The 20,245-nt window shown below is 41.2% G+C and overlaps 3 protein-coding genes across 3 annotated transcripts in view; 2 read left to right on the top strand and 1 right to left on the bottom strand.

Annotated features, from left to right (window-relative positions):
* The first annotated feature begins 99 nt into the window (after nucleotides 1-99).
* On the top strand, nucleotides 100-10,676 carry tc2n (tandem C2 domains, nuclear). The gene is made up of 12 exons (XM_020622848.1): nucleotides 100-223; nucleotides 1,141-1,215; nucleotides 1,300-1,503; nucleotides 2,493-2,663; nucleotides 3,208-3,287; nucleotides 3,529-3,598; nucleotides 4,329-4,423; nucleotides 5,323-5,439; nucleotides 5,572-5,763; nucleotides 8,489-8,603; nucleotides 8,710-8,909; nucleotides 9,221-10,676. The coding sequence occupies exons 2-12, from the start codon at nucleotides 1,149-1,151 to the stop codon at nucleotides 9,329-9,331; spliced, it is 1,422 nt and encodes a 473-aa protein (XP_020478504.1). The 5' UTR covers nucleotides 100-223; nucleotides 1,141-1,148; the 3' UTR covers nucleotides 9,332-10,676.
* Nucleotides 10,677-12,359: 1,683 nt separating this feature from the next.
* Nucleotides 12,360-16,082, top strand: plek2 (pleckstrin 2). Its single transcript, XM_020622849.1, has 9 exons — nucleotides 12,360-12,455; nucleotides 12,593-12,676; nucleotides 13,155-13,339; nucleotides 13,483-13,600; nucleotides 13,692-13,856; nucleotides 14,031-14,132; nucleotides 14,523-14,606; nucleotides 14,935-15,013; nucleotides 15,636-16,082. Exons 1-9 carry the CDS (start codon nucleotides 12,402-12,404, stop codon nucleotides 15,761-15,763), a joined length of 999 nt encoding a protein of 332 aa, XP_020478505.1. The 5' UTR covers nucleotides 12,360-12,401; the 3' UTR covers nucleotides 15,764-16,082.
* A 1,579-nt stretch (nucleotides 16,083-17,661) lies between these two features.
* The window catches only part of LOC109973340 (galectin-related protein A), a 3,740-nt gene continuing 1,156 nt past the window's right edge, over nucleotides 17,662-20,245 (bottom strand). The window contains exons 3-4 of the mRNA XM_020622852.1: nucleotides 19,306-19,486; nucleotides 17,662-18,183 (exon numbers count right to left, since the gene is read on the bottom strand). Of these exons, the coding sequence (XP_020478508.1) occupies nucleotides 18,040-18,183; nucleotides 19,306-19,486 (325 nt within the window). The 3' untranslated portion in view covers nucleotides 17,662-18,039. The remainder of the gene's footprint in view (nucleotides 18,184-19,305; nucleotides 19,487-20,245) is intronic.

Below are 20,245 nucleotides of genomic sequence, written 5' to 3'. Positions count from 1 at the left end.
AGGGAGGAGAGAGAGAGAGAGGGACCTGTGGCTGAGGGGGAGAGAGGAGAGAGGAAAGAGAGAGAGAGGGACCTGTGGCTGAGGGGGAGAGAGGAGAGAGAGGGACCCGTGGCTGAAGCGCACCGTAAACCTGAGCTCTGTGGCGTTACCTTCCAGTCGTCCTGTCAGCGTGAACCGCACCGCCGAGTGTAGAGAGACCGCTTTCAGTGAACACATCACACGTGTAAGTTTGCATTGTTGGTGCTTTGCAGTTTTAGGTAGCAAAGTTAAAACGAAGCAAATTCTTTTATGCGCCTGCAGAACCAAGCGGAGCAAATGTGTTTGTTGCCTAGTAAGTTGTTCTGGTTCTGGGAGGTTCTACTGCAATTTTGGGGGTGTTTTTCGAAATTTGGGGCTTTGTTCCAAGTTTTACAGAATACGGGATTATATCAGCATCTTTTTGAACCGTTATATCAACCAAAGCTGGGGTGGGATACCAAGGTTTTGGTTCCATGACAGCAAACATTTGCTGACATTGTATCGAATTAAGAGAACCGGGGCACATTTTGACGCATTTGGGGGGTAATATGATGCACCAAAGGTTGGGATGGTAGGCTAAATGAAAACTTTGGGGAGCAGTAACAATTTTGGAGAGTGGGGGGCACCATAACTTTTATAATAATAATAAAATATGTAAGAACAAAGTATTTTAACACTATATCGTTTTAAGGGGCAGTGATTATATGATTATTACCAATTTCTTATGGGATTATAACAATTTTCAGGACACAATAGAGAATTTGAAGGTTGTATCCGGTTATACATTTTTTTTTTTTTTAGACTCAATACCAAATTTTTGACTGTTTTAATGACGTCAGCACATTTTTGTAGCATCATACACGGTTTTGGCAGTGGGAAGCACCGCAGCAAAATGGGGAATTATGTTTATTGACTTGTTTTGGAGGCACTATGGAAAACCTTTGTACACAATAACAAAGTTTGGGGTTAGAACATATATATTTTGGGGGATCCTATAGCAAATTTGGAGATTTGGAGTGTTATCACCTCCTGATTAAGAACCCCAAAATGCTTGTTCCACCCATGGTAGTATAGCTGTTTACTTTGGAACCTATAACCTCCACTTACTATGGATATTTCCAGTTGCAGCTATGGAGTGCCTCAAAAACTGCTGCAAAAACTTCATGAAGAAAAAGTGCAAGGAGCAGGAGACCCAAGGTAAGTTGACATTCTTCACAGCTACATTTCAAACAATTTTGACAGTGTTTTGTTTATGATTATGTACTTTCCTCTGCTTTCCAGTGATCACACTGAAGATGCCTCCTAACAAGGCAACGGCATCAAGATGGGAGTCAGATGAAAATAGAAGGGGGGTCACAGAAGACTACCTCCTGTCCAAGCTTCCCCCGGATGGCAGAGAGGTGCCGTTTGTCCTGCCGACTTTCAAGGCCTCCTATATCCAACCGAGAGGCTCCCGCTTCCCCAATTTACAGTCTGGGCTGCAAAGTATGTACCTCCTGAAAAATAACATCAGTGACTCAGAGAAACAAAAAAGAAAAACCAAAATAGAACATTCGGTCATTTGTAGTCATTTGATTGCCTGGCTGGATGAGTAACCAAAATAGCTTGGTCCATTAGTAACTTAAGTGCTCATGCTATATTACTTGTGACTAATCAAAAGAGGCATACGCTGATTGTTGATGGCCTTGATGACTGCTGCTAAACCGAGCTAATTTTCACCTCAGATCAGCCCAAGACCATGCTCAAATCAGAGACCATCATGGCAGCCGTGTATGGCTGTGAGCTGGCTTACATTTGCTCCTCCAGTGCCAGAATGCACATTTGATATTTAATTACAATGGGGTAAAGTGCCTGCTTTCGAAAGTCACTGAGTCTGATTAGTTTGTTTTCTCTGGTTCTTTGTTGCATCATTTTTTTTAAAATCACCGTCACTATTTTCTAGAAGATTTTTCAGCTGGAGCTTCTCCAGGCTTGTGTTAGTTTGATGAGAAGAAATTCTCATGCAGCCTGGCGCCATCAGGGCATTCGCTAGCTGGGTGTGTGTAGAAAATTCCCTGTTCAATATACTGTAAATGAATTTTGGCTTTTCAGATCTTGAAATATGACATGTATTTACTGTCCATTTGGCCAATCAACACTTCATGTTGCAGCCTGAAGCACAAAGACAGTTAATAAGATATAATTGTGCTTCAGTACAGGTTTGGGTTACATTATGGTGACTGGCACACTTTACTCCACCCAAATCAGCCTAAGCTCAAGGCAGCACTGAAGTTCCATAGTATCAGCTGCCATGCATGAGGCATTCATGCAGCTAAGTGTAAAATCAGGTCAGAGGTTACTGATGTGTAACTCTACTTGCACAGCAGACAAAAACCAGGATATCCTGTTTCTAAATGAACAGTTTCGGTCTTTTAGTTCACTGATTAACAAGAATCATTTAGTCAAAATGGAAGCATGCTGCTTTTTGTCTGCAGGTTCAGCCCGGTGCACGTATGCCGAGAGGAAGGCAGAGCTGTTGGGCTCCCGTCCCTGCGCCGACGCCCCAAAGTCCAGCTGCTATCAGGGTCAGATGGCTGAGTACAACTCACCTGGCTCAACTCGCCACAGCACACTGAAGAACAGAAACTCCAGTACACAAAGCCCAGGTAGCAGAAGCAATTGTACACAGCTGCCAGAAATCCAGCGAAATGACTCTAACAGAACAAAAATGAGCAGAAGTGCATTTTTGTGCAGAAACACATTCACTGCTGAGTTGTAATAGGAAGACAGAGAGTACATTTAGTTATGTAGTCTACATAAAATAATGCATTTTAATGAGAGACAATAACATGTTGATAAAATCAATCATGAGGAAACTTGCAATTGCATGTCACATATATTTCACAATGTTAGATTCTTTCTCACATTTTTGCTTTTTATTAATTTTCTAAACAATTTACAGTGACATGAAATTGCTTACTGTATGTCTGAGAAAATAACATGAAATAAGTAGGTTGTATCTGGGTACACACAAATTACATGTAAACACAGAGTGAACATTCATCATTATGTAATGCCTGTTCACCAGTTTGTACAGACTGACAGTTTCTTTCCAGGCCTGAAATCATAATATAATTATTCACATAATATATTATTAGTCTCCCAGAGTTTAATGAATGTATCTTGACATGGACTACCTCTTTCTTTCAGGGTGGATCCTGAAGCATGGGGCCCAGCAGCGACTGAGCAGCTCCATGTTTGATCTGTCCAGTCCTCAGAGTCCTGTGCAGGTGAATAGTGAATGAATAGTCGAGGCTGTTACAGGCACTCGATGTAACGTCTCACCCAAAACCTTGATAAACATTACATGATCTCACTCAGGGCCCACACAGTGATAAATACCAGCTGCTCACTCACTGATCTAAGTTAAATGATACGCATGCCCAATGAATGTTAAATGTTTTGCGTTCCAATAGGAAAAAACAAACATGTCATTCTGTCCTTTCTGTGTGTGTTTGGGTTCATCTGCAGCGCTTTGACTCTGATTCCAGCATCCTCAGCAGCACATCCTCAGTGATGGACTCCATTGAAAGCAGCCTGGGTACACATTTGCCTCCATGTACAACCATTTGACCTTTCAAACCTTGTTTATTTCAGCTTTTTCCACTAGCCTGCTCTTCTTAGTGAGGTACAAAGAAGAAAAGAGCCTCTTACCCCCTACACCCCTACATACTGTAACTAAATCTGATTAAGATCACTCTACATTGTGCAATCATGAAAATGCAGACACACTAATCACTATTGAATGTGTTCACCACAGTCCACCATTCAGAACCAGAGATAAGCCTTCTTACATAAAGATTTCATGAGGAGAAGCGGTTTTGTTCATGTAAAGAGTTCAGTCAAGTTTTTTTCATGTTGGTTTAACAAGGTGCACTGCCATACACCATGCAGTAACGTCACATGTCTATCAGATGTGGCTATCTTGGTTTTGCTGTGTCTGTGAAAAAGGGGCTGTAAACTCTTTCCATGGATACTATAGGACAGAAATCTTGATCAAACATACAAGAAAAGATAAAACCTTTCAAAACTTGAGTGAGTAATTTGATTGGAATGAAATGAAGTATTTCTGTAAGTATTACTGTGGACAGTTAAGAATGGTTAGTTAAACACATTTGGTGACTGTTAAAACATTTAAATCCAAAACTGAATTTATATTTAAAGCAAAAAAGTACATTTCCTTCTACATCCTTTTTGCAGTAATTCAAACTCGGTTATATCCTGTGATTTGTCCGTTTCATTCTCCTTCCTCTCATTCTCAATCATTACAGAATCCGTCACCCTGTCTGTGGAGGAGCTGGGGAAGGTGTGTGTCCGCCTGAGCTACCAGGAGGCTCTGGAGCAGGTGTGGATCACCCTGGTTCAGGTAGGGTTACACGCAGAGAGGAGAGGGGACCACAGGGAAATAAAAACCTCCATTGTGCTGTTCTCAATGGACCCTCTGTGTGTCCAGAACACAGGTTTCTGTTCTGTTAACTTTGGCTTGGATGCATAGGAGGAAAAGCTTGTTTTGCAAGGGCTGTGTTAGTGATGTTTTGTAGGTTAGAATTTTGATTCTATGTGCAGCAACTGGTGGTCATATGTCCTGGTCGTACGCCAAGAATAGCTAGATGTCTCCAGTCAAAATAGTACCACCTATAAAGACCGGGAAGGAAGGAATAGGGAGATAGGAGAGGCAAGGAGATTCAAAGAATGTCTTTGTTTCATATGTCTGTTTGTCTGTATTGCTGTTAGTCTCACTTGAGCTCATCAAGAAACCTGTCTGAAATGGGAACTCTTTAGTCCTGGTCGTGCTTTCAGCGCTCATTTAGACTGAGATGCACAATTCATCCTTTCAGTGTTTAAACGCAGCGATCCATGTATCTCAGGAAGCATGAATTCATTCAGCACCTGCAGTACAACGTGTATACATTAAAACTGAACTTACAGCAAAGATTATTGTTTAGGGGCATCCACAGATTCTCTAAGGAGCAAGAGTGAAAATGACAAAGGGCTACCTCTGTTTTTTACCCTTGGTTTGGGTTTGGGTTGTTTTTCCTCAGAGATCATATTAGTGTAGTACTTGTATTTAGCATAGGAACATTGGACTGGTCACAGTGGTATTTAAATTCTTTAAAGTTTATTTTAAAAAGTATCACAGTATGTCTATATACAGTATACTGGAGGTTTTGGAACCTCTTCTTTTTTGTTCAGTAAAGCAGTTTGTCCCTATAAATAGAACTGACCTGCTTCAACTAACACTATTGTTTTCCTATTTCTTATCAGTGTTCAGACCTCAACCTTCTTCCTGACGGAGCAGAGCAGCAAAAGATTGGATTTAAAGGGATCATCACCATCCCCAAACCCATACAGTTCAAGAGCTCGATCAAGGAGTACAATCAGGTAATAGGAAATCGTGATTTAAAATCTTGATGCACAAAGGCAAAATGTTGTTGAGGTTAAATTTAAGTTTACATTCAATGTAAAATGCATTCTTGATGTCTAAACACATATCAACCTTCCTCTGCTCCCTAGGATGTGTCTTTCATGGAGACCTTTGTGTTTGCACTGCAGCTGCTGCACCTGCGCTGTAGCGCCTTGGTGCTGCGGCTGCAGACCCACAACCCCAGGAAACGCACAGTGGCAGAGTGCGTCCTCTCACTGCGACAGCTTGGTCCTCAGGAGACAGAGCACTGGCTCGACCTGAACCTTCCGTCCAAGTCCTCAGTGAGTGTTCGCTTTGTGTGTTACGAGTCAGGCCTGTGGCACAAAAGTCTGTTTTTGGTCTAAAGTTTTTTTGTTTGTTTTTTTGTCACTGGTGTTTTAAATAGTTGGAGAACATTTACAAGTTTACAAGGAATGAATGAGTTATTACTTACAATAAGACCAGAAACAACTAGAAGTTAGACTGACAAACAGACTGAAATGCCATTTAGTTTCACTTTCTTCATTCAGCTTGCCACTGTGGTCATGTTAGCCTGTTTGACAACCACTCAGTAACTAGAGATGTGTCCGACCTGCCAAGACCCTTTTCAGTCAGCACAGACTCTGCAGGTTGTAGGTAGTAGGACCAGTGGAAAACTGAAGGCCTGACCTGATGAATGCACTTGGTGAAAGGTCAGGGAGAACAGCAATTATTACTTTACCAGATTTTATGACAGTCCACTGCTTGTTAAGATATTTTACCAAAACTCAAAAATGTCAACCCTAATAATGGCTCTGGGGAAAGTCAGGGGATCATTTTGTGCTCACAGTCATTTTGTGGCAATCCATCAAATAGTGAGATATTTCAGCACCAAGGGGATGAACGAGCTAACGGACCAGGCTGCTAGCGTGACTCATACTCACAGCAGCCTAAAGTTACTCTGCCCTTGATTTTTTTTTTACCCTGTTCAGTTCTGATCATGATCTGAACTCAGTTGGACCTGATCATGGAAGTTGATCTTAAAAAAAAAAAAGAATAAATTCTGCATTAAGGCAACATGACAATGAAAAGCAAGAAAATACATAGAGAAATACACAAATAATAAATGATGTTTGCCGAGTCAACCAGTCTAAATTATCAGTGCACCATTTTGCTGTTACCTGACATTGTTTTCGCCCACTGCACAGCTGTTGTTGCCAAGAGGAAAAACTGTGTGGGAAAATTCTGGACCTTTAACACTTATTCTCCACCACTTCCTTTGTTGGCTGCTGTCTTTTATAACTGATGTGTATATGCACAGTAAATAATGAAAGAAGCCTCTGTGCCTCATAAAAGTGTCCCTATGACACATTATAGCTCATTGGCATGTACCCTACTCTTGGCCCTAACTTGATGCTGCGGCTGACTTTATCTTGTTGCATAATTACAGGCAAAAAAAGAAATGGGAAGACTGGGAAACAGGCTGTTAATGTTGAGTAGAAACCACAGTGCAGAATCTGGAAAGTAGGTCAGACCTCAAACCATTTCACCAGCAGAGTGGTTTTGTTGATAAATGGATGCATGTCTGGCCAGTGACAGTGAAATGAAAATGGTTTCTGCACTTAGGGGACCAGATGGTGAATCTTCATTAGGTTCTCAGAAGGACAGGTTGATTGAGTCAGTGATTTCACCCATGTGCTGGACATAAAAGCCCCAAATTGTACAAATTGCTGTCACTCAGTGGAGGCTCTTAAAGGCCAAGACAGCTGAACTTTAGGAAGTCTCAAACAAGAAAACTATCCATGACATTTTAAAGAGAAGCAGTGATGCTGGCACTCTAAGATGAAGACTAGAGGAATGCTAGCAGCGCTAACATGCTGAGTTTCACTAGCTATACTGTTTCCAGGTGTAACATTTGATATTTAGCACACAGTTATGATTAGTTAGTTTTGCAGGTGTTTGGTCATAAATAAAAATATGACCAGATGATTACGCTAGTCAGGGGATCACCAAATCACTGAGGGGCACAGAGCTGTCGCCACCAAATTTTGAGGGAATTTATCAAAAACACATGGAGATATTTCATCCTGGACCAAAGTGGTGGACAGACCAAGAGACCATGAGCCACATTGCTAGTACATCTATTCCTGACTAGGGTCATGGGAGAGGGGTTGGAGCTGAGTGCGTGTAGACACTACGGTGAACACATCCATTTTAAAAGTCAAATGTAATACTTAGACATCACTAGCCTGTGTTAGAGACACCTTTCTCCATTTTGTTCTGGTGTTAAAGACAGTAGAATAACTGGGCTGGTGGGGAGCTGAGAATAAACTCCAAGACAAACACCTCATGCTGCTTGTCTGATGACAAAACCTGACAAGCTGATGCACATCATGTATTCATAAAAGATCTTCTTGGATGATAATTAAAGGTCAAATCGTTGTATTATAAGTCCGAGGCTCCTACAGTCAAGCTCCAGCTGACACAGCCGCCCTGACAGTTCACACAGATTGTTCTGGAAGGAGGGCCGTGATTAAAGGCCCAATTGTGGAGCTTTGAAAGCCTGTCGCTGCTACAATGCCAGTCCACGTTTGATGAGACATGATGATGAATGAAGACAACATTTACTTGATGTTGGAAACATCTTTGTTCCTCAGTGGCCACACAGAGGCCTGTTGATTCCAGACCAAAAATGACTCTTCAGAGAACACTGCCCTGCTTCTTTTGTGTCAAAGAGAAGCGTTTAATAAATGACAAATATATTTGTGTCTCGTCTCTGCTTTGTCCAGATGGTTCTGGCTGACTGCTTCCCTTTATAATCTTGTGAAATACTGAAAACTGAATTGTTTTGTTGTTTTCCACACAATACATCTGTTGGTAAATGCGATGCACCATATAACCTTTCTGGATACATGATCCATTATGAGAGAGGAGGAAAATATATTTTGAATTATGAAAGTTTCAAAGATTTTTATTTCATTCATAATCCCAAATATGCTTTTAAATTTTTAATCCGTTATTAAGATGTAACTGGATTTTTTTCTTCAGGTGTGCCGTTCTGAGCTGTATGTCACCACCTGCTTTCAGCCGGTCAATGGACGCATCCAGCTCCAGGTCCTCGCTGCCCAAAACCTCCCAGCATCCTCCTCTCCACTCACCCAAGGTGGTGTCGTCTCACAGTGATCTCACAGGTCTTACAGCCAAAGGGCTGAACTGTTTGGTTCATGTTAGATGTTAGTAACACCGGTTCCTTTTCTACTTCTCTGAAGCTTTTTTTGTCAAGGCGGAGCTGCACCAGTTGGATCAGGCGGTGATGAAGAAGAAGACTCGAGTTATGAAAGCCTCGGGGGGTCAGTGTCAATGGGCAGAGACTTTTCACTTCCCCCTGGCTGCTTTAGACCACACCTGTTCGCTGTCAGTCAAACTCTACAGCCGCAGCTCAGTCAGGAGGAAACGGTGTCTTGGACAGGTGAGTCGTTTTGATAATAAAATCTTCCTAAAGAAATAAAACTCGGGCCTCTCTTTCTCTTTCTCTCCCTTAATTGACGTAGAATATTCTGCACATTGGTTAGCTACCACAGGATACTGCTGATACCAGACCAAGTAAAGCTGCTGCAGCAAAACCCCTTGGTGTATTGAACTGAGCAAGAACATGTTTTATTTGGTTGTGAAATTGATTTTCTATACTTAGATGAGAGTTGTACAAAAAACATATTTAATGCTACGCTTCAGTCTTCATATCCACGCACAAACATGCTCTGACATCAGTTTTTCTGACAGGTTCTGCTGGGATTTGATAGCTGCGTCCCAGAGGCTGTGGAGCAGTGGAAGGACACAATGGCTCATCCAGAGAAGGTGGTGGCAGCGTGGCATAGACTGAGCCCTTCATAAACCACATTCCTCACGTCCTCTTTACGCACTACAGACGTAATGCTGTCATGCTGCAGGTCCACCTGTGTCTGCTTGCTTTTCCAGTCGGCCGGCCACTGTCCTGTACACACAGTCGACTGATGTACTGGACTGTAAACTACTGAACGTGCTCTGAATGTTCTGGGAGAGCAGCTTTCCACAGAGATGCATCACGTGCTCAGCAATGAGGTGTATAGGGTTTTCAAACAGAGTGTAGGTGATGGAAAAGATTTCCTTGTGGTATTTTTGTAGCAAAACAAGGATTTTTCTTTAAAAACAATAAAACCTGTGGCTTAGTCAGCAATAATTCAGTCACATATCATTTTAGCTTTATACAGTCACATGCCAACACAGCTTTTCGTGAAAACCTCGTCACTCTGTATCAGCTGGTTACGAAGTTTACAGTCAGAGAACGTGACCAAACTTACTTTATTGGAAGCTTCATGTTATCACTCTGTAAATAAGACCCATAATAAAGGATAAGGCTGTTGATATTCAGTAATATTCTGAATGTTAGCAAACCCATATAAAGACCAAAGCAACGCTACACTATTTTATTTTTTAGTACTTTCAGACTGATAAATTTTAAGTGTATTTACTTAGATAAAAAAAAAAAGAGTAACTTCATGAAACAGCTGGACATTGTAGTTTTTAGCAAACATTACTTGAACAGGAGTAAATAGTGTAACTGTGGGGACTACTTTTAGACGTGGATGAATACACATTTGTTCAGCTAGTAAGTGTTTCCAGCAGCAGGATGGTGCTGTGTGGTGTGTTCTGCGTTTGGACGCAGACTTGTTAGTGGCATCAGTTCTCTGTCGATTTTGGTCTGTTTTGTTGACAATAAGAAACATGTAGAAAATCACCAAACTTTCTCTTTAATTCCCCAGAAGGTTAGCTAAAAGGTTTAATTTAATTTTACACAGGATGCAATGTATGTTATTTACAACACCGCAGTATATGTACCTCTACTGTAGCTGTACAGTTATGATGAATGCTCTTATTTATGTATTTAATGTTTAAATGTTGAACATTTAGTGATTTAAACAAGGTGTTGTTTGAAAATGTGAAGTTAATTTGCGTGTTATAATATATGACTCTAATCTGAAAATGCCATTTGGTCTTTAATAGAACCCGGAATAACAAAGGGATTTAAGTGAAATGGGACTCTGTCTTGTTTCTAACACATGAAACGAAAGTAGACCAAGGACTTAAGATTGTACATATTGCACACTTTCCGTAGCCCTTGCAAGTTAAGTCAACAACCACAAATCACTGGCTCATATGTCACTTTTATTGAAGAGTCCACTGGGTGAGAAGGTTCAAAGCAAACAACAAAAAAATCTGCCCGGATGTTTCTTGTCCTGAGTTTGTAGAACATCCTGTTTTTTCTAAGATGATGTAATATCACTGCTGTGTATTGGCAAACTCACTCTCATCTTCAGTGACTAAAGAAAATTGCTGATTGTAGAAAAATGTTGCCGTTTCTTGTCACAGTAGCTGCTGCAACTTGAAAAGTTGAGCTTTATTTCAGTTAAATTTGTTCACATTTTTAAAAACTTGTGCTTCTTGCAGGAAACGTGCACAATCTTTAATTCTCTACAAGAAAAAAAATGCAGATTTTGGAGTCTCTAGCCAACAAATAATCAGTCTCTGAACAGACGGTGATTATTCTGACTGGTGGTTTTGTACAGTTTGGGAAGAAAACTCTCAGGCTTATCATCCCACATTGGAATCCTGTCTCAGAATGTCTCACAAAGAATGAGACTGACCAGCGACATGCTCTGTGTAACCAGCTGTGGACGTGGACTCATAAACACACACCCAGCAAACAATAAGTTTGTGGATCAAGAAAACAGAGTCCACAGAGTGTTTGCCCGTGACCAGGGCAACCGGTTGCTCCACGTGAGCTGACCTGCGTCAGAGCCCTTCACATCCTGGCGTGCCAAAACACCATCTTCTTTTTACGCAATTAATGTTTGATTTATGGTTAATGTTACACAGGGGGGCATTCCAGACACACCTCAACCTGGAGTATGACTGAACATTCAGCTCTCAGAAGTTTGTCTGACACTGATTTGGCTCTCAGAAGCAGAGTTTGGTGTTATTGTTTCCTCTGTGTGTTTAAGGGATTCTCGCCTGACACCTGTTTGGCTGGTTGTCAGGCGGAGTTGTCCCGTCACTGAATGTGCAGGGTCTTTCACTTTTGAGGCAATGTAGGGTTTACAGAAGTCCTGTAAAGGGGAGCACTGTAAGATTTATGCTTCTCCTATTATACACTATGAAGCCCTTCAGGTTTAGCACTTGCAACCATTTTTACAAATATTTGCAGTTGTAGCTTACAGTGACTGTATTTATAAAAATAATAATTATTAATTCACATTAAGAAAGTTAGACCAGTAAGCCCCAGTCATTTACAGTAATCCTGCCAAAAGTAAACACTGCCCCCTCATCCTCCTCCTGTAGTGTTTTTCTTTTGTGAGTACCAGGAACCAGGAAAAGGAGACGAAGGAAAGGAACTTTCCCAGCAGGGTCACGTGTGGTTGCAGAAGCAGGAGTCTTGATAACAATCTTCTTTCAGGGTGGCCAAAGTGTGCGTTCTCATTAACCAAGTAAATGTGCACTTGGCAGGAAACTTGAACCCAGCTGTCCTCCTACTGGGTACAGCTGCTGCAGAAGAGGAGGGCTGTGCTTGTGCAGCAGCTGCTGGTTTTCCATCAAAATGGGATAAAAAATCTTTCTCGTCTGTTTGGAGGATCTTCCCTGCAGCTTCATCTCCGGGGTTTAAAGGCTTTACATTCTGAAAATGATGAAGAATTAAGCTGTTGTGAGGGGAGCACACCAAAACATCCATGCTGATGGAGTCAGTGCGCCCTCATGTGAAGATGTGCAGAAACTGCAGGACTGGATAGCCCACTCACTGTTGAGCAAGGTATTTGTGGGTGTGAACACGGTGACATGTAAAGAGGCAAAAAAAGAAAAAACTTCTATATTCAAGACCTGAGCAGGCAGCAACAGGCAAAGTTCAGCTGCCTCGATCACACTGAACAGTATGGACACAGACAAGAAAACTCAGGTTCTCAGAGAGGGATTCCTGGTGAAAAGGGTGAGAGATTTATGTGAAGTGTATAAAAACGCAAGTGAGGCAAGCTGTGGAGTTCAGTGAGCCAGTGTGGCAAGTAGTGAGGGATGACGAGCGCTTTTGTTTAGAGAATATAACTTGATCATTTTTCATTTCTACAGGGTCATGTTGTACACAGCTGGAAGGCGCGTTGGTTTGTGTTGATGCCAGACACCTGTCCTTTTCTGGAGTTTGAAAATCGGCCGGTGAGTTCTTGGACAGAATTATTCTACAAACAAACAGAAGAAGCACCACAGGTTTTTATAAGATTAGAAGAAGGTTTCAGAAAGCTGCTTTTGGAATCATTCACACATTGTAGAAATAATAAATGTAATCACAGCTGAAGTAAAGTTTGTCCTATGGTTTCTCCATTCCCTTTGTAAAGTATATGGATTGAAATGACATCCTCCTGTGGTATATTTGCTGTGTGAAACATTTCAGTACAGACATTTACAGTTTACTTTCTGTGTGTGAATTTGTGCAATCAGCGGGTAAACACAAAGGCCAAATGATGTAATGAACTTTCATGTCAAAGTGAGAGAAATAACACTCGATGACACAATATGTTGCCTCGGGTTTTGTTAGGTTCTGCCCTCCATCATCTGCCAACTTTAAAGTAGAAAATATTTTTCATCCATCATTTATTGGAGGTTTTTAACATCACCTGACACATTTTTTTATTAGCTGGTGTTTAAGCTCCAGTCAGCAAACGGGGTGGATCATTATCTGGAGGCTTGTACTCGGGAGGAGCGAGATGATTGGGCAGCTGACATCAGCGCAGCGGCCGACAATCTGCAGACTGCTGGTGATGAGAATATGACAAACAAACAAGGCGAGGCTGGACCCTGCTTACAGAACATTGACCTCAGGTAATCCCTGTTAACCAAGCATCTCCCACAGACTTCACAACAACTTAAACCTTGTGGTGTTTTCACTGCCTCACCACTGTTTATGACTACATTTAAATCTCTTTCTAATTGTCTCAAGCTCTGTTTTCATCTCTTTCCTAAAGCAAAGTGTTGGACTCCATGTACGATATTCACAGTGGGATCAGGATGAGCAACCATGTGGAGCAGGGCAGCACCTACAGAAACTGTTTCTCAGGTGAGCGCCTGAAACATCCGGTCTTTATTGTTCACCATGTTTGAGCTCTAACCTGATTAGAGGAGACATTTGACAGATAACATTTTATTATTGGATGCCACTGGATAACATTTACACCTGAATATACATGTACCTATGAATCGTGCCGAGGCCGTGACACTGGCAACCGCCCTGCTGGAGGAGGGTTTCCTGCGGACTGTGGGGCTGAAGAGCATGGAGGCCCTCCGCACCGCCGGGCTCAGTGAGCAGTTCATGGATGACTCCACCGCACTGTACGGCTTTGTAAGTCCCATGGAGTTTGAGTGCAAAGACCCCTGACACCTTCGTGCTGAATACAATCAGAATACCTACTTACATTCTACATAGATTTTCAGTGTTAACCCATTAATCTGAGCTTTAATTTGAGCTGGCAAAGAGCAGGTATCTGGTTTATAACACATTTATGTTTCATCACAGTCTGACAGCTTAAAGAAAAGAGGCAGTGTGAAGGCAGAGACGTCCCAGTCTGCATTGGAGCTGAGTGGAAAAGTGGTAAAGAGAGGATATCTGCTGAAACAGGTAAACACAATGATGCTTAAAATGATAAGAGATCACTTAACAGTTTAGAAATGACAATATAATAATGGCTTTAATGATTAATGCATTATTTGTTATGGCTTTTTATCTCACTCATAATCTGTTAACAACAACAATTTTTGGTTTTCCGGGTTGTAAAATTGCCTTTGACTGTCTGTAGGATTGCAGAGGATTATTTACGGCTGCAGACTATATGGATTAATAATGCTTTACTAATGATCTGGCAGCCAAACATTTGTTATTTTTAATGGCTTATAACAGAACATGTAACTAACTATTAATAAAGCTGTAAGTTAAAATCATATAAATGTCTTAGAATTGTTTTATAGTGGATGTATAATTAAAACATATGTGGCACGTGTTCAAACACAGGGACACAGGAGGAAAAACTGGAAGGTGCGACTGTTTGTGCTGCGTTCAGATCCCGCTTTCCTTCACTACTATAATCCCACTAAGGTAAGTGAACAAGGTTCAACCCAGGCAAATAAATCTACAGTTAAAATCACCTAGAGAAAGTAAATCGGTTACCTGATCAAACCTAAGGGAAAATCCATAAGTGTATTTTTCTTATGGACACAGCAAAGACAGGAGATTTTATAACCTAAATAAATGGTGATCAAGCTGAACAGGGCTGGTCCTAGTCCGATCAAAGTAGCTGTTTTGTTTGCCTATGCCTCAGATACTGTAGCTGTCCTGACTCATAACACTCATCATGCTCACTAATCTGTCTCTTCCACAATCCTGAGTCAGCCTGATCCACTTCCTGCCTTATGTCACTTTTCAGGATGACATCAGCCCTGTTGGCGGCTTCTCCCTGCGAGGCTGTTTGGTGTCCTCTCTGGAAGATAACGGAGTTCCCTCTGGTGAGTCACCGTCTGAGCCGCCAGTGACCTCAGAGACTTTTACAATTATGAACATACAGTTAGGACAGGAAGAGACGTGTTTTCATTTACCTCTTTACTGACTTTATGTCTGGGAGAGAACTTTGCCTCCTTAGACATAAAGTGTTTAGAGATTTTCAAGTCTTTGCATTTTAGATACTGTTTATTATAAGCTGCTGTGTGGTATAGATCTGTCAATATTCTGTATTTTTCTTATTGTCTGACAGAAATAATAAAACATTATTTTGTCCTAGACAAGTACTGTCTTAGGAAGGTATCCCAGAATTGTTGTAGCTTATATAAAATAACACCAGCTTTATTGTTTTAATTCATACAATCACAGACATGTACTTTGTGCTCCTGATGAAGTGGGTCTTTTTTTGTTATTTTACACTGAGGTGACTGGTGGAACATCAACAAATCATCTCTGTTATTTCCATTTTCATTTATTACTCGTTCACTCTTTGCCAGCATCTTCTTTGTCAGTCATGTTTTCTAGTTTGCACAGTGAAAATATCTTCTTCAGCTGCTCCTGTTGAGTGTTTTTATCTTCCTGCCTGTCCTCACTGTGCCAGCATCTAACACCTGCTCTCATGTGCTGTAGGTGTGAAAGGCAACATGCAAGGCAACCTGTTTAAAATCATCACTCAGTCAGACACACGTTACTTCATCCAGGCGCCGACTCACCAGGAGAAGATGGGCTGGATAGATGCCATCAAAGAGCAGACATAGAGCAGCGTGTTCATGGCAGAACATAACGTTTTAACTTGTCAGCTAGATCAGTTGACCAGCTATGAAGAAAACTGAATTTACACATTCCACAAATGTACTGTGTCAAACAAAAGGCAACATGCAATATAAACAAAACGTAAGTGGTTACATGACATCTCTGTTCATCCAATCTCCAACAAGGGAACTTATAAATGGAAAAAGTCTCATTTTCAGTGTTATTGTTCTGTTTTAAAGTTTGTACAGGGAGAACTTTGCTTAACGAGGTTTAAACCCCCAAAACTGTAGCATTTTATTTGTGATCATTCAGTTTTAAAGATTTTAATGTGTTTTACAACTTTGTATTATTATTAATAAACAGAATTATTTGATCTATATTCTGCAGGTTGAATTTTTACACAGCTCCAGACACCAGTGTTGCAAAGTACTTTACTTTACGTCAGTTTTTAGCTACTTATGACAGTTGTAGTGGCTAGATACCTTTCAGATAAACCCTTTAAAAACAAAATATTTGATAGGTGTATGCAATACATATCTTATTAAATGAGTAGCTCCCAAGCTTTGTGGCTCATGACCCCTGACTATAAAAGCAGTGTGTAGACTGGGCCTTTTGTCGACTTTCTGATGTCTCTGAGAGACATTTCCCCTGGTTTTGTAAAAAGTTAATTCTATTTCATTGGTCAAACTACCAGTTTTTTCCACATATTCTTTCCTCAAAAACTATATCATTGGATACATTTTTACAATACTACCAGGAAGAACTGGGGAAAAATGTGGCATAATAATAAAGAATTCATATCATCCTTACTGGTTTTAGGTACTTTGGATGATTTTGTGAGACAGGTTTACATTATATGTTTCTATGCAGCATGTTTACCAAAGTAAAGGATCTGACATCAAGATGAAGTACAAGTAGAGACAAGAGAGACCTCAGGAGGAATTTATGACAGCCACTGAGTTTTAGCTCAGGTTGGGAGCTGCAGGCGCTGCCAGCCAACACAGACTGCCGCTCCCACTGAGCAAGCCGAGTCGAGCCCTTATCTGAATGACTCAAGCTGAGCTAGTGTTGGTTTAGACCTGTGTTCTAGGGAAATGATGACTGGCATAACATCTTAGTGGGTGGCATGGTCACCAAGTGGTTAGCGCTGTCACTTCACAGCATAAGGTTTGAGCCTGAGCTGACACAGGGCCTTTCTGTGCAGAGTTTACACGTTCTCCCTGTGTCTGCAGGGGTTCTCTCCGGGTGCTCCGGCTTCCTCCCACAGTCCAAAGACGTGCAGCTTAGGTTGACTGGTGACTCTAAATTGCTCATAAGAGTGAGTGTGAGTGGCTGCTTGTCTCTAAGCATCAGCCCTGTGACTAACTGGTGACCTGTCCTGGGTGTCCTCCACCTCTCACCCAGTGTCACCTGGGATTGGCTTGAGCCCCCGTGACCCTATTCAGGATAAGCAGTGTAGATGATGGATAGGTGGACAATGCCTCAGTAATGTATGACACTATACAGTGTCAAATAGAAGTTATGAGAAGAAAACAGGAAGCAACAACAAACCTATTTATTGCAGTGAAGTAAAATCCGTATGAATCTTTCACATTAAAAGTGCTAGAGGTTAAAAGTACAGAAGCCAATGAGCACCAGTAGCTTTTCAAAACCAAGGTTAAAGATTCAATAATAGAACATAACACAAGATAATCCTTCCTGTTTTTTGTGTTTAATCTGAAGGCAAACTGATAGAAGTGAGATATACTGTGTGTATTACTGGCATGCACTAATGTAGGCTACTTAATTTGTTACAGTTACAGTACTTAGTCTGGCACAGGATGACAATCAGTTCATTTTAGACACATTCATTTTCATGCAGGCCCTCATAAACGTAAAGTTAACATCAGAGAAAGGAAAGAGACACCTGAAATCTCATTTTAATGCACAAAAACTGATTTCTGTAGTGACACATCATGTTTGTACATTTGTTCATCAAGGGAAGGTATTAATGGTTAGACCACACTGTTTAAAACTTAATTCACATCAGTTCAAATCACATTCCTGTGTTGATTTAAGACTGTCGCATTCAGTCATTATCTTCAAGTCCCCAAACAGGTAATCTAGTGAAGGCACTTTGTCTTAACACATGATTACGAGGAAGGTGTCATTTTGTTTGGGGCTGGAAACACAACATCCCCATTGTGGGTCAATTTATTCACTCAGCAAGTAGCTCTATTCTAATCGTATGTGTTTATGTACAGTCCCAGAACATCCTTGTGTAATGTATGAGGCGCTGGTGTTAGGCCACCTTGGTGAGCTGTAGATCTCCAAAGACTCGTAAGGCAGTGAGGGAAGCGAGCTGGGAGAGCCGGTGGGTGAAGCCACACAGAGGCTGTCCATCCACCAAGATACGAAACTGCTGGTGCTCACAAACAATCTCCATCTACCAGTCAGAGGGAATATAGAGGGGGAAATGGTCAGTGTTTATATGTACAGCTGCATGCTTTACGTTTATTGTACTGGGCACAGTGGCATGGTGGATAGTGCTGTCATGTCAAGAAGGTTTGAACCCCAGCCGACCCGGTGCCTTTCTGTGTGGAGTTTGCATGTTCTCCCTGTGCCTGTGTGGGTTCTCTCCGGCTGCTCTGGCTTCCACAATCCAAAGACATGCAGCTTAGATTGACTGGTGACTCTAAATTGCCTGTAGGAGTGAGTGTGTGTGTGGTGGTTTGTCTACATGTCAGCCCTCTGATAGACTGGGGACCTGTCCAGTTGTACAGCCCCCGGCATAGATGATGGATGGATGTACTGCATTCCATCAGCCTAAATCACAACGCAACAGGGAAGTTAGTCAGTGACGTCCCATCCAAATATATTAGCACAACTCAAAGCTTCCCTTTGAAGTTTTAGGCTAGTTTTAGCACTAATGGAGCAAGTGGATCCCTCTTCTGTTTGTATGTCATTCACACTGGCAAACATGCAACAATGCACCAGGCTGAAAAATCTAGCAGTGCATGAACAAAAGTTATGAAACTATTTAGTAAACATAATTGTAAACAGGATTTTTTTTTTTTAGCCAAATCAATATTAAAAATGTTTGTTTGGCACAAAACACTAAATGTAAATAGGTCTTTGTTTACAAGACAAGACATCTTTAATATTTACAGCATAAAAACATCTTCTGAAGAGCAGCATGTTAGTGCTGTGTCCAGAGCAAGAAGATAAACAGAACCATAATGGTGACCCATCTTTACCAGTTGTATCCTCTCTAGATCTGGAGAAATAAGGACAAACAGTAATTTATTACTGTGGCAGCTGAACTGAAGTTACAGCTTTAACAGCTGATTGTGTTGCAGGGTGATTCACGGTGAGAATAACTGTAAACATAAGCCAACAAGAAGGTAACAGGAGGAAATCCAATAAAAATATATTGATAACATTTCAACATGTGTCTGGTTGAAATGCTGTCAAAGTAAATGTTCAAGATGATTCATCTGTCATTTGCTCTGTATGAGAGTGTCATTGCTGGAAGTCTAGGTGCAAAAATGTCAGAGTAAAAATGTACCTTGAAGGGTTCTCCAGATGCAAAAGGAAAAAATGAGAGGGTGTTTTCAGAAGGACCCCACTTTCCAGCCAAGCAGGCATTGCGTTGAACGGCCTTCTCCCTGAAGTTGACTTTTAGCTGAAGACCCACATCACCTTCTGTGCCCTCCTCATGAGGCTTACTGGACAGAGTCACCTCAATGCTGCAACAACACACAGGAGAGATCAGGACAGGTAAAGTGGTGCAGAATACAAAACATTAAGCTTGGAAACGGAGCCATTTCTGGTCTGTATGACAACTTTAATGAAGTAGCGAGGCATGTAACGAACAAGACAAAATAATAACTGATCCCTATCACTAGTGGGATTAAGCAAACTACGCTGACCGAGACAAGGGCAACAACAGAATGTGTAAATGGCAGGAGAATGTATAATACTGTTTGGTTTTGCACATAATTTTAAGTCATGAAAAGTAAAGTACATTTGTCCATCCCTCAATTATCTATACCGCTTATCCTAATGAGGGTCGTGGGGGGGCTGGAGCCAATCCCAGCTGACACTGGGCGAGAGGCGGGGTACAACCTGCACAGGTCTCCAGTCTATCACAGGGCATGCACAGCTATAACATTAATAAACTACAAACTTCTATACAAATCTTGTATTTTACAGGGACATTTTATTACTAACTTGTTCCAGTTACATTAAAATTTAATTTGAACCCAGTCTGAGTACCAAGATGTAATTAGCAAAACATTTTGAGATAAAGAAGTGGATCTGGTGTATTTTGTACATCATAAATCATGATAGTTTTGAATCCTCAGGGAAATAAAATCAAAGACAAAGAGACTAAAACAAACACTGTTTGTCATGTTATCAGTTATAAGGAAAATAGTCCCTTGAGAGAATTTGTCCTTAAAACCTTCTGCAGCTAAAAATGAGTTTCTTGGCACAGAAAAGGGTTG

The sequence above is a fragment of the Monopterus albus genome, unplaced genomic scaffold (genome assembly GCF_001952655.1).
Source record: "Monopterus albus unplaced genomic scaffold, M_albus_1.0 scaffold290.1, whole genome shotgun sequence".
Lineage (NCBI taxonomy): Eukaryota > Metazoa > Chordata > Actinopteri > Synbranchiformes > Synbranchidae > Monopterus > Monopterus albus.
The sequence above is the reverse complement of the archived record's forward strand: the minus strand, read 5'-3'. Positions and strand labels throughout refer to the sequence as shown.

Coding starts and splice junctions, on each gene's coding strand:
- tc2n (XM_020622848.1), top strand. CDS start 1,149: ATGGAGTGCCTCAAAAACTGCTGCAAAAACTTCATGAAGAAAAAGTGC. Junction 1,216..1,299: donor CAAGGAGCAGGAGACCCAAG/GTAAGTTGACAT, acceptor TCTGCTTTCCAG/TGATCACACTGAAGATGCCT. Junction 4,424..5,322: donor TGTGGATCACCCTGGTTCAG/GTAGGGTTACAC, acceptor ATTTCTTATCAG/TGTTCAGACCTCAACCTTCT.
- plek2 (XM_020622849.1), top strand. CDS start 12,402: ATGGACACAGACAAGAAAACTCAGGTTCTCAGAGAGGGATTCCTGGTG. Junction 14,607..14,934: donor ACTACTATAATCCCACTAAG/GTAAGTGAACAA, acceptor GTCACTTTTCAG/GATGACATCAGCCCTGTTGG. Junction 15,014..15,635: donor AGATAACGGAGTTCCCTCTG/GTGAGTCACCGT, acceptor CATGTGCTGTAG/GTGTGAAAGGCAACATGCAA.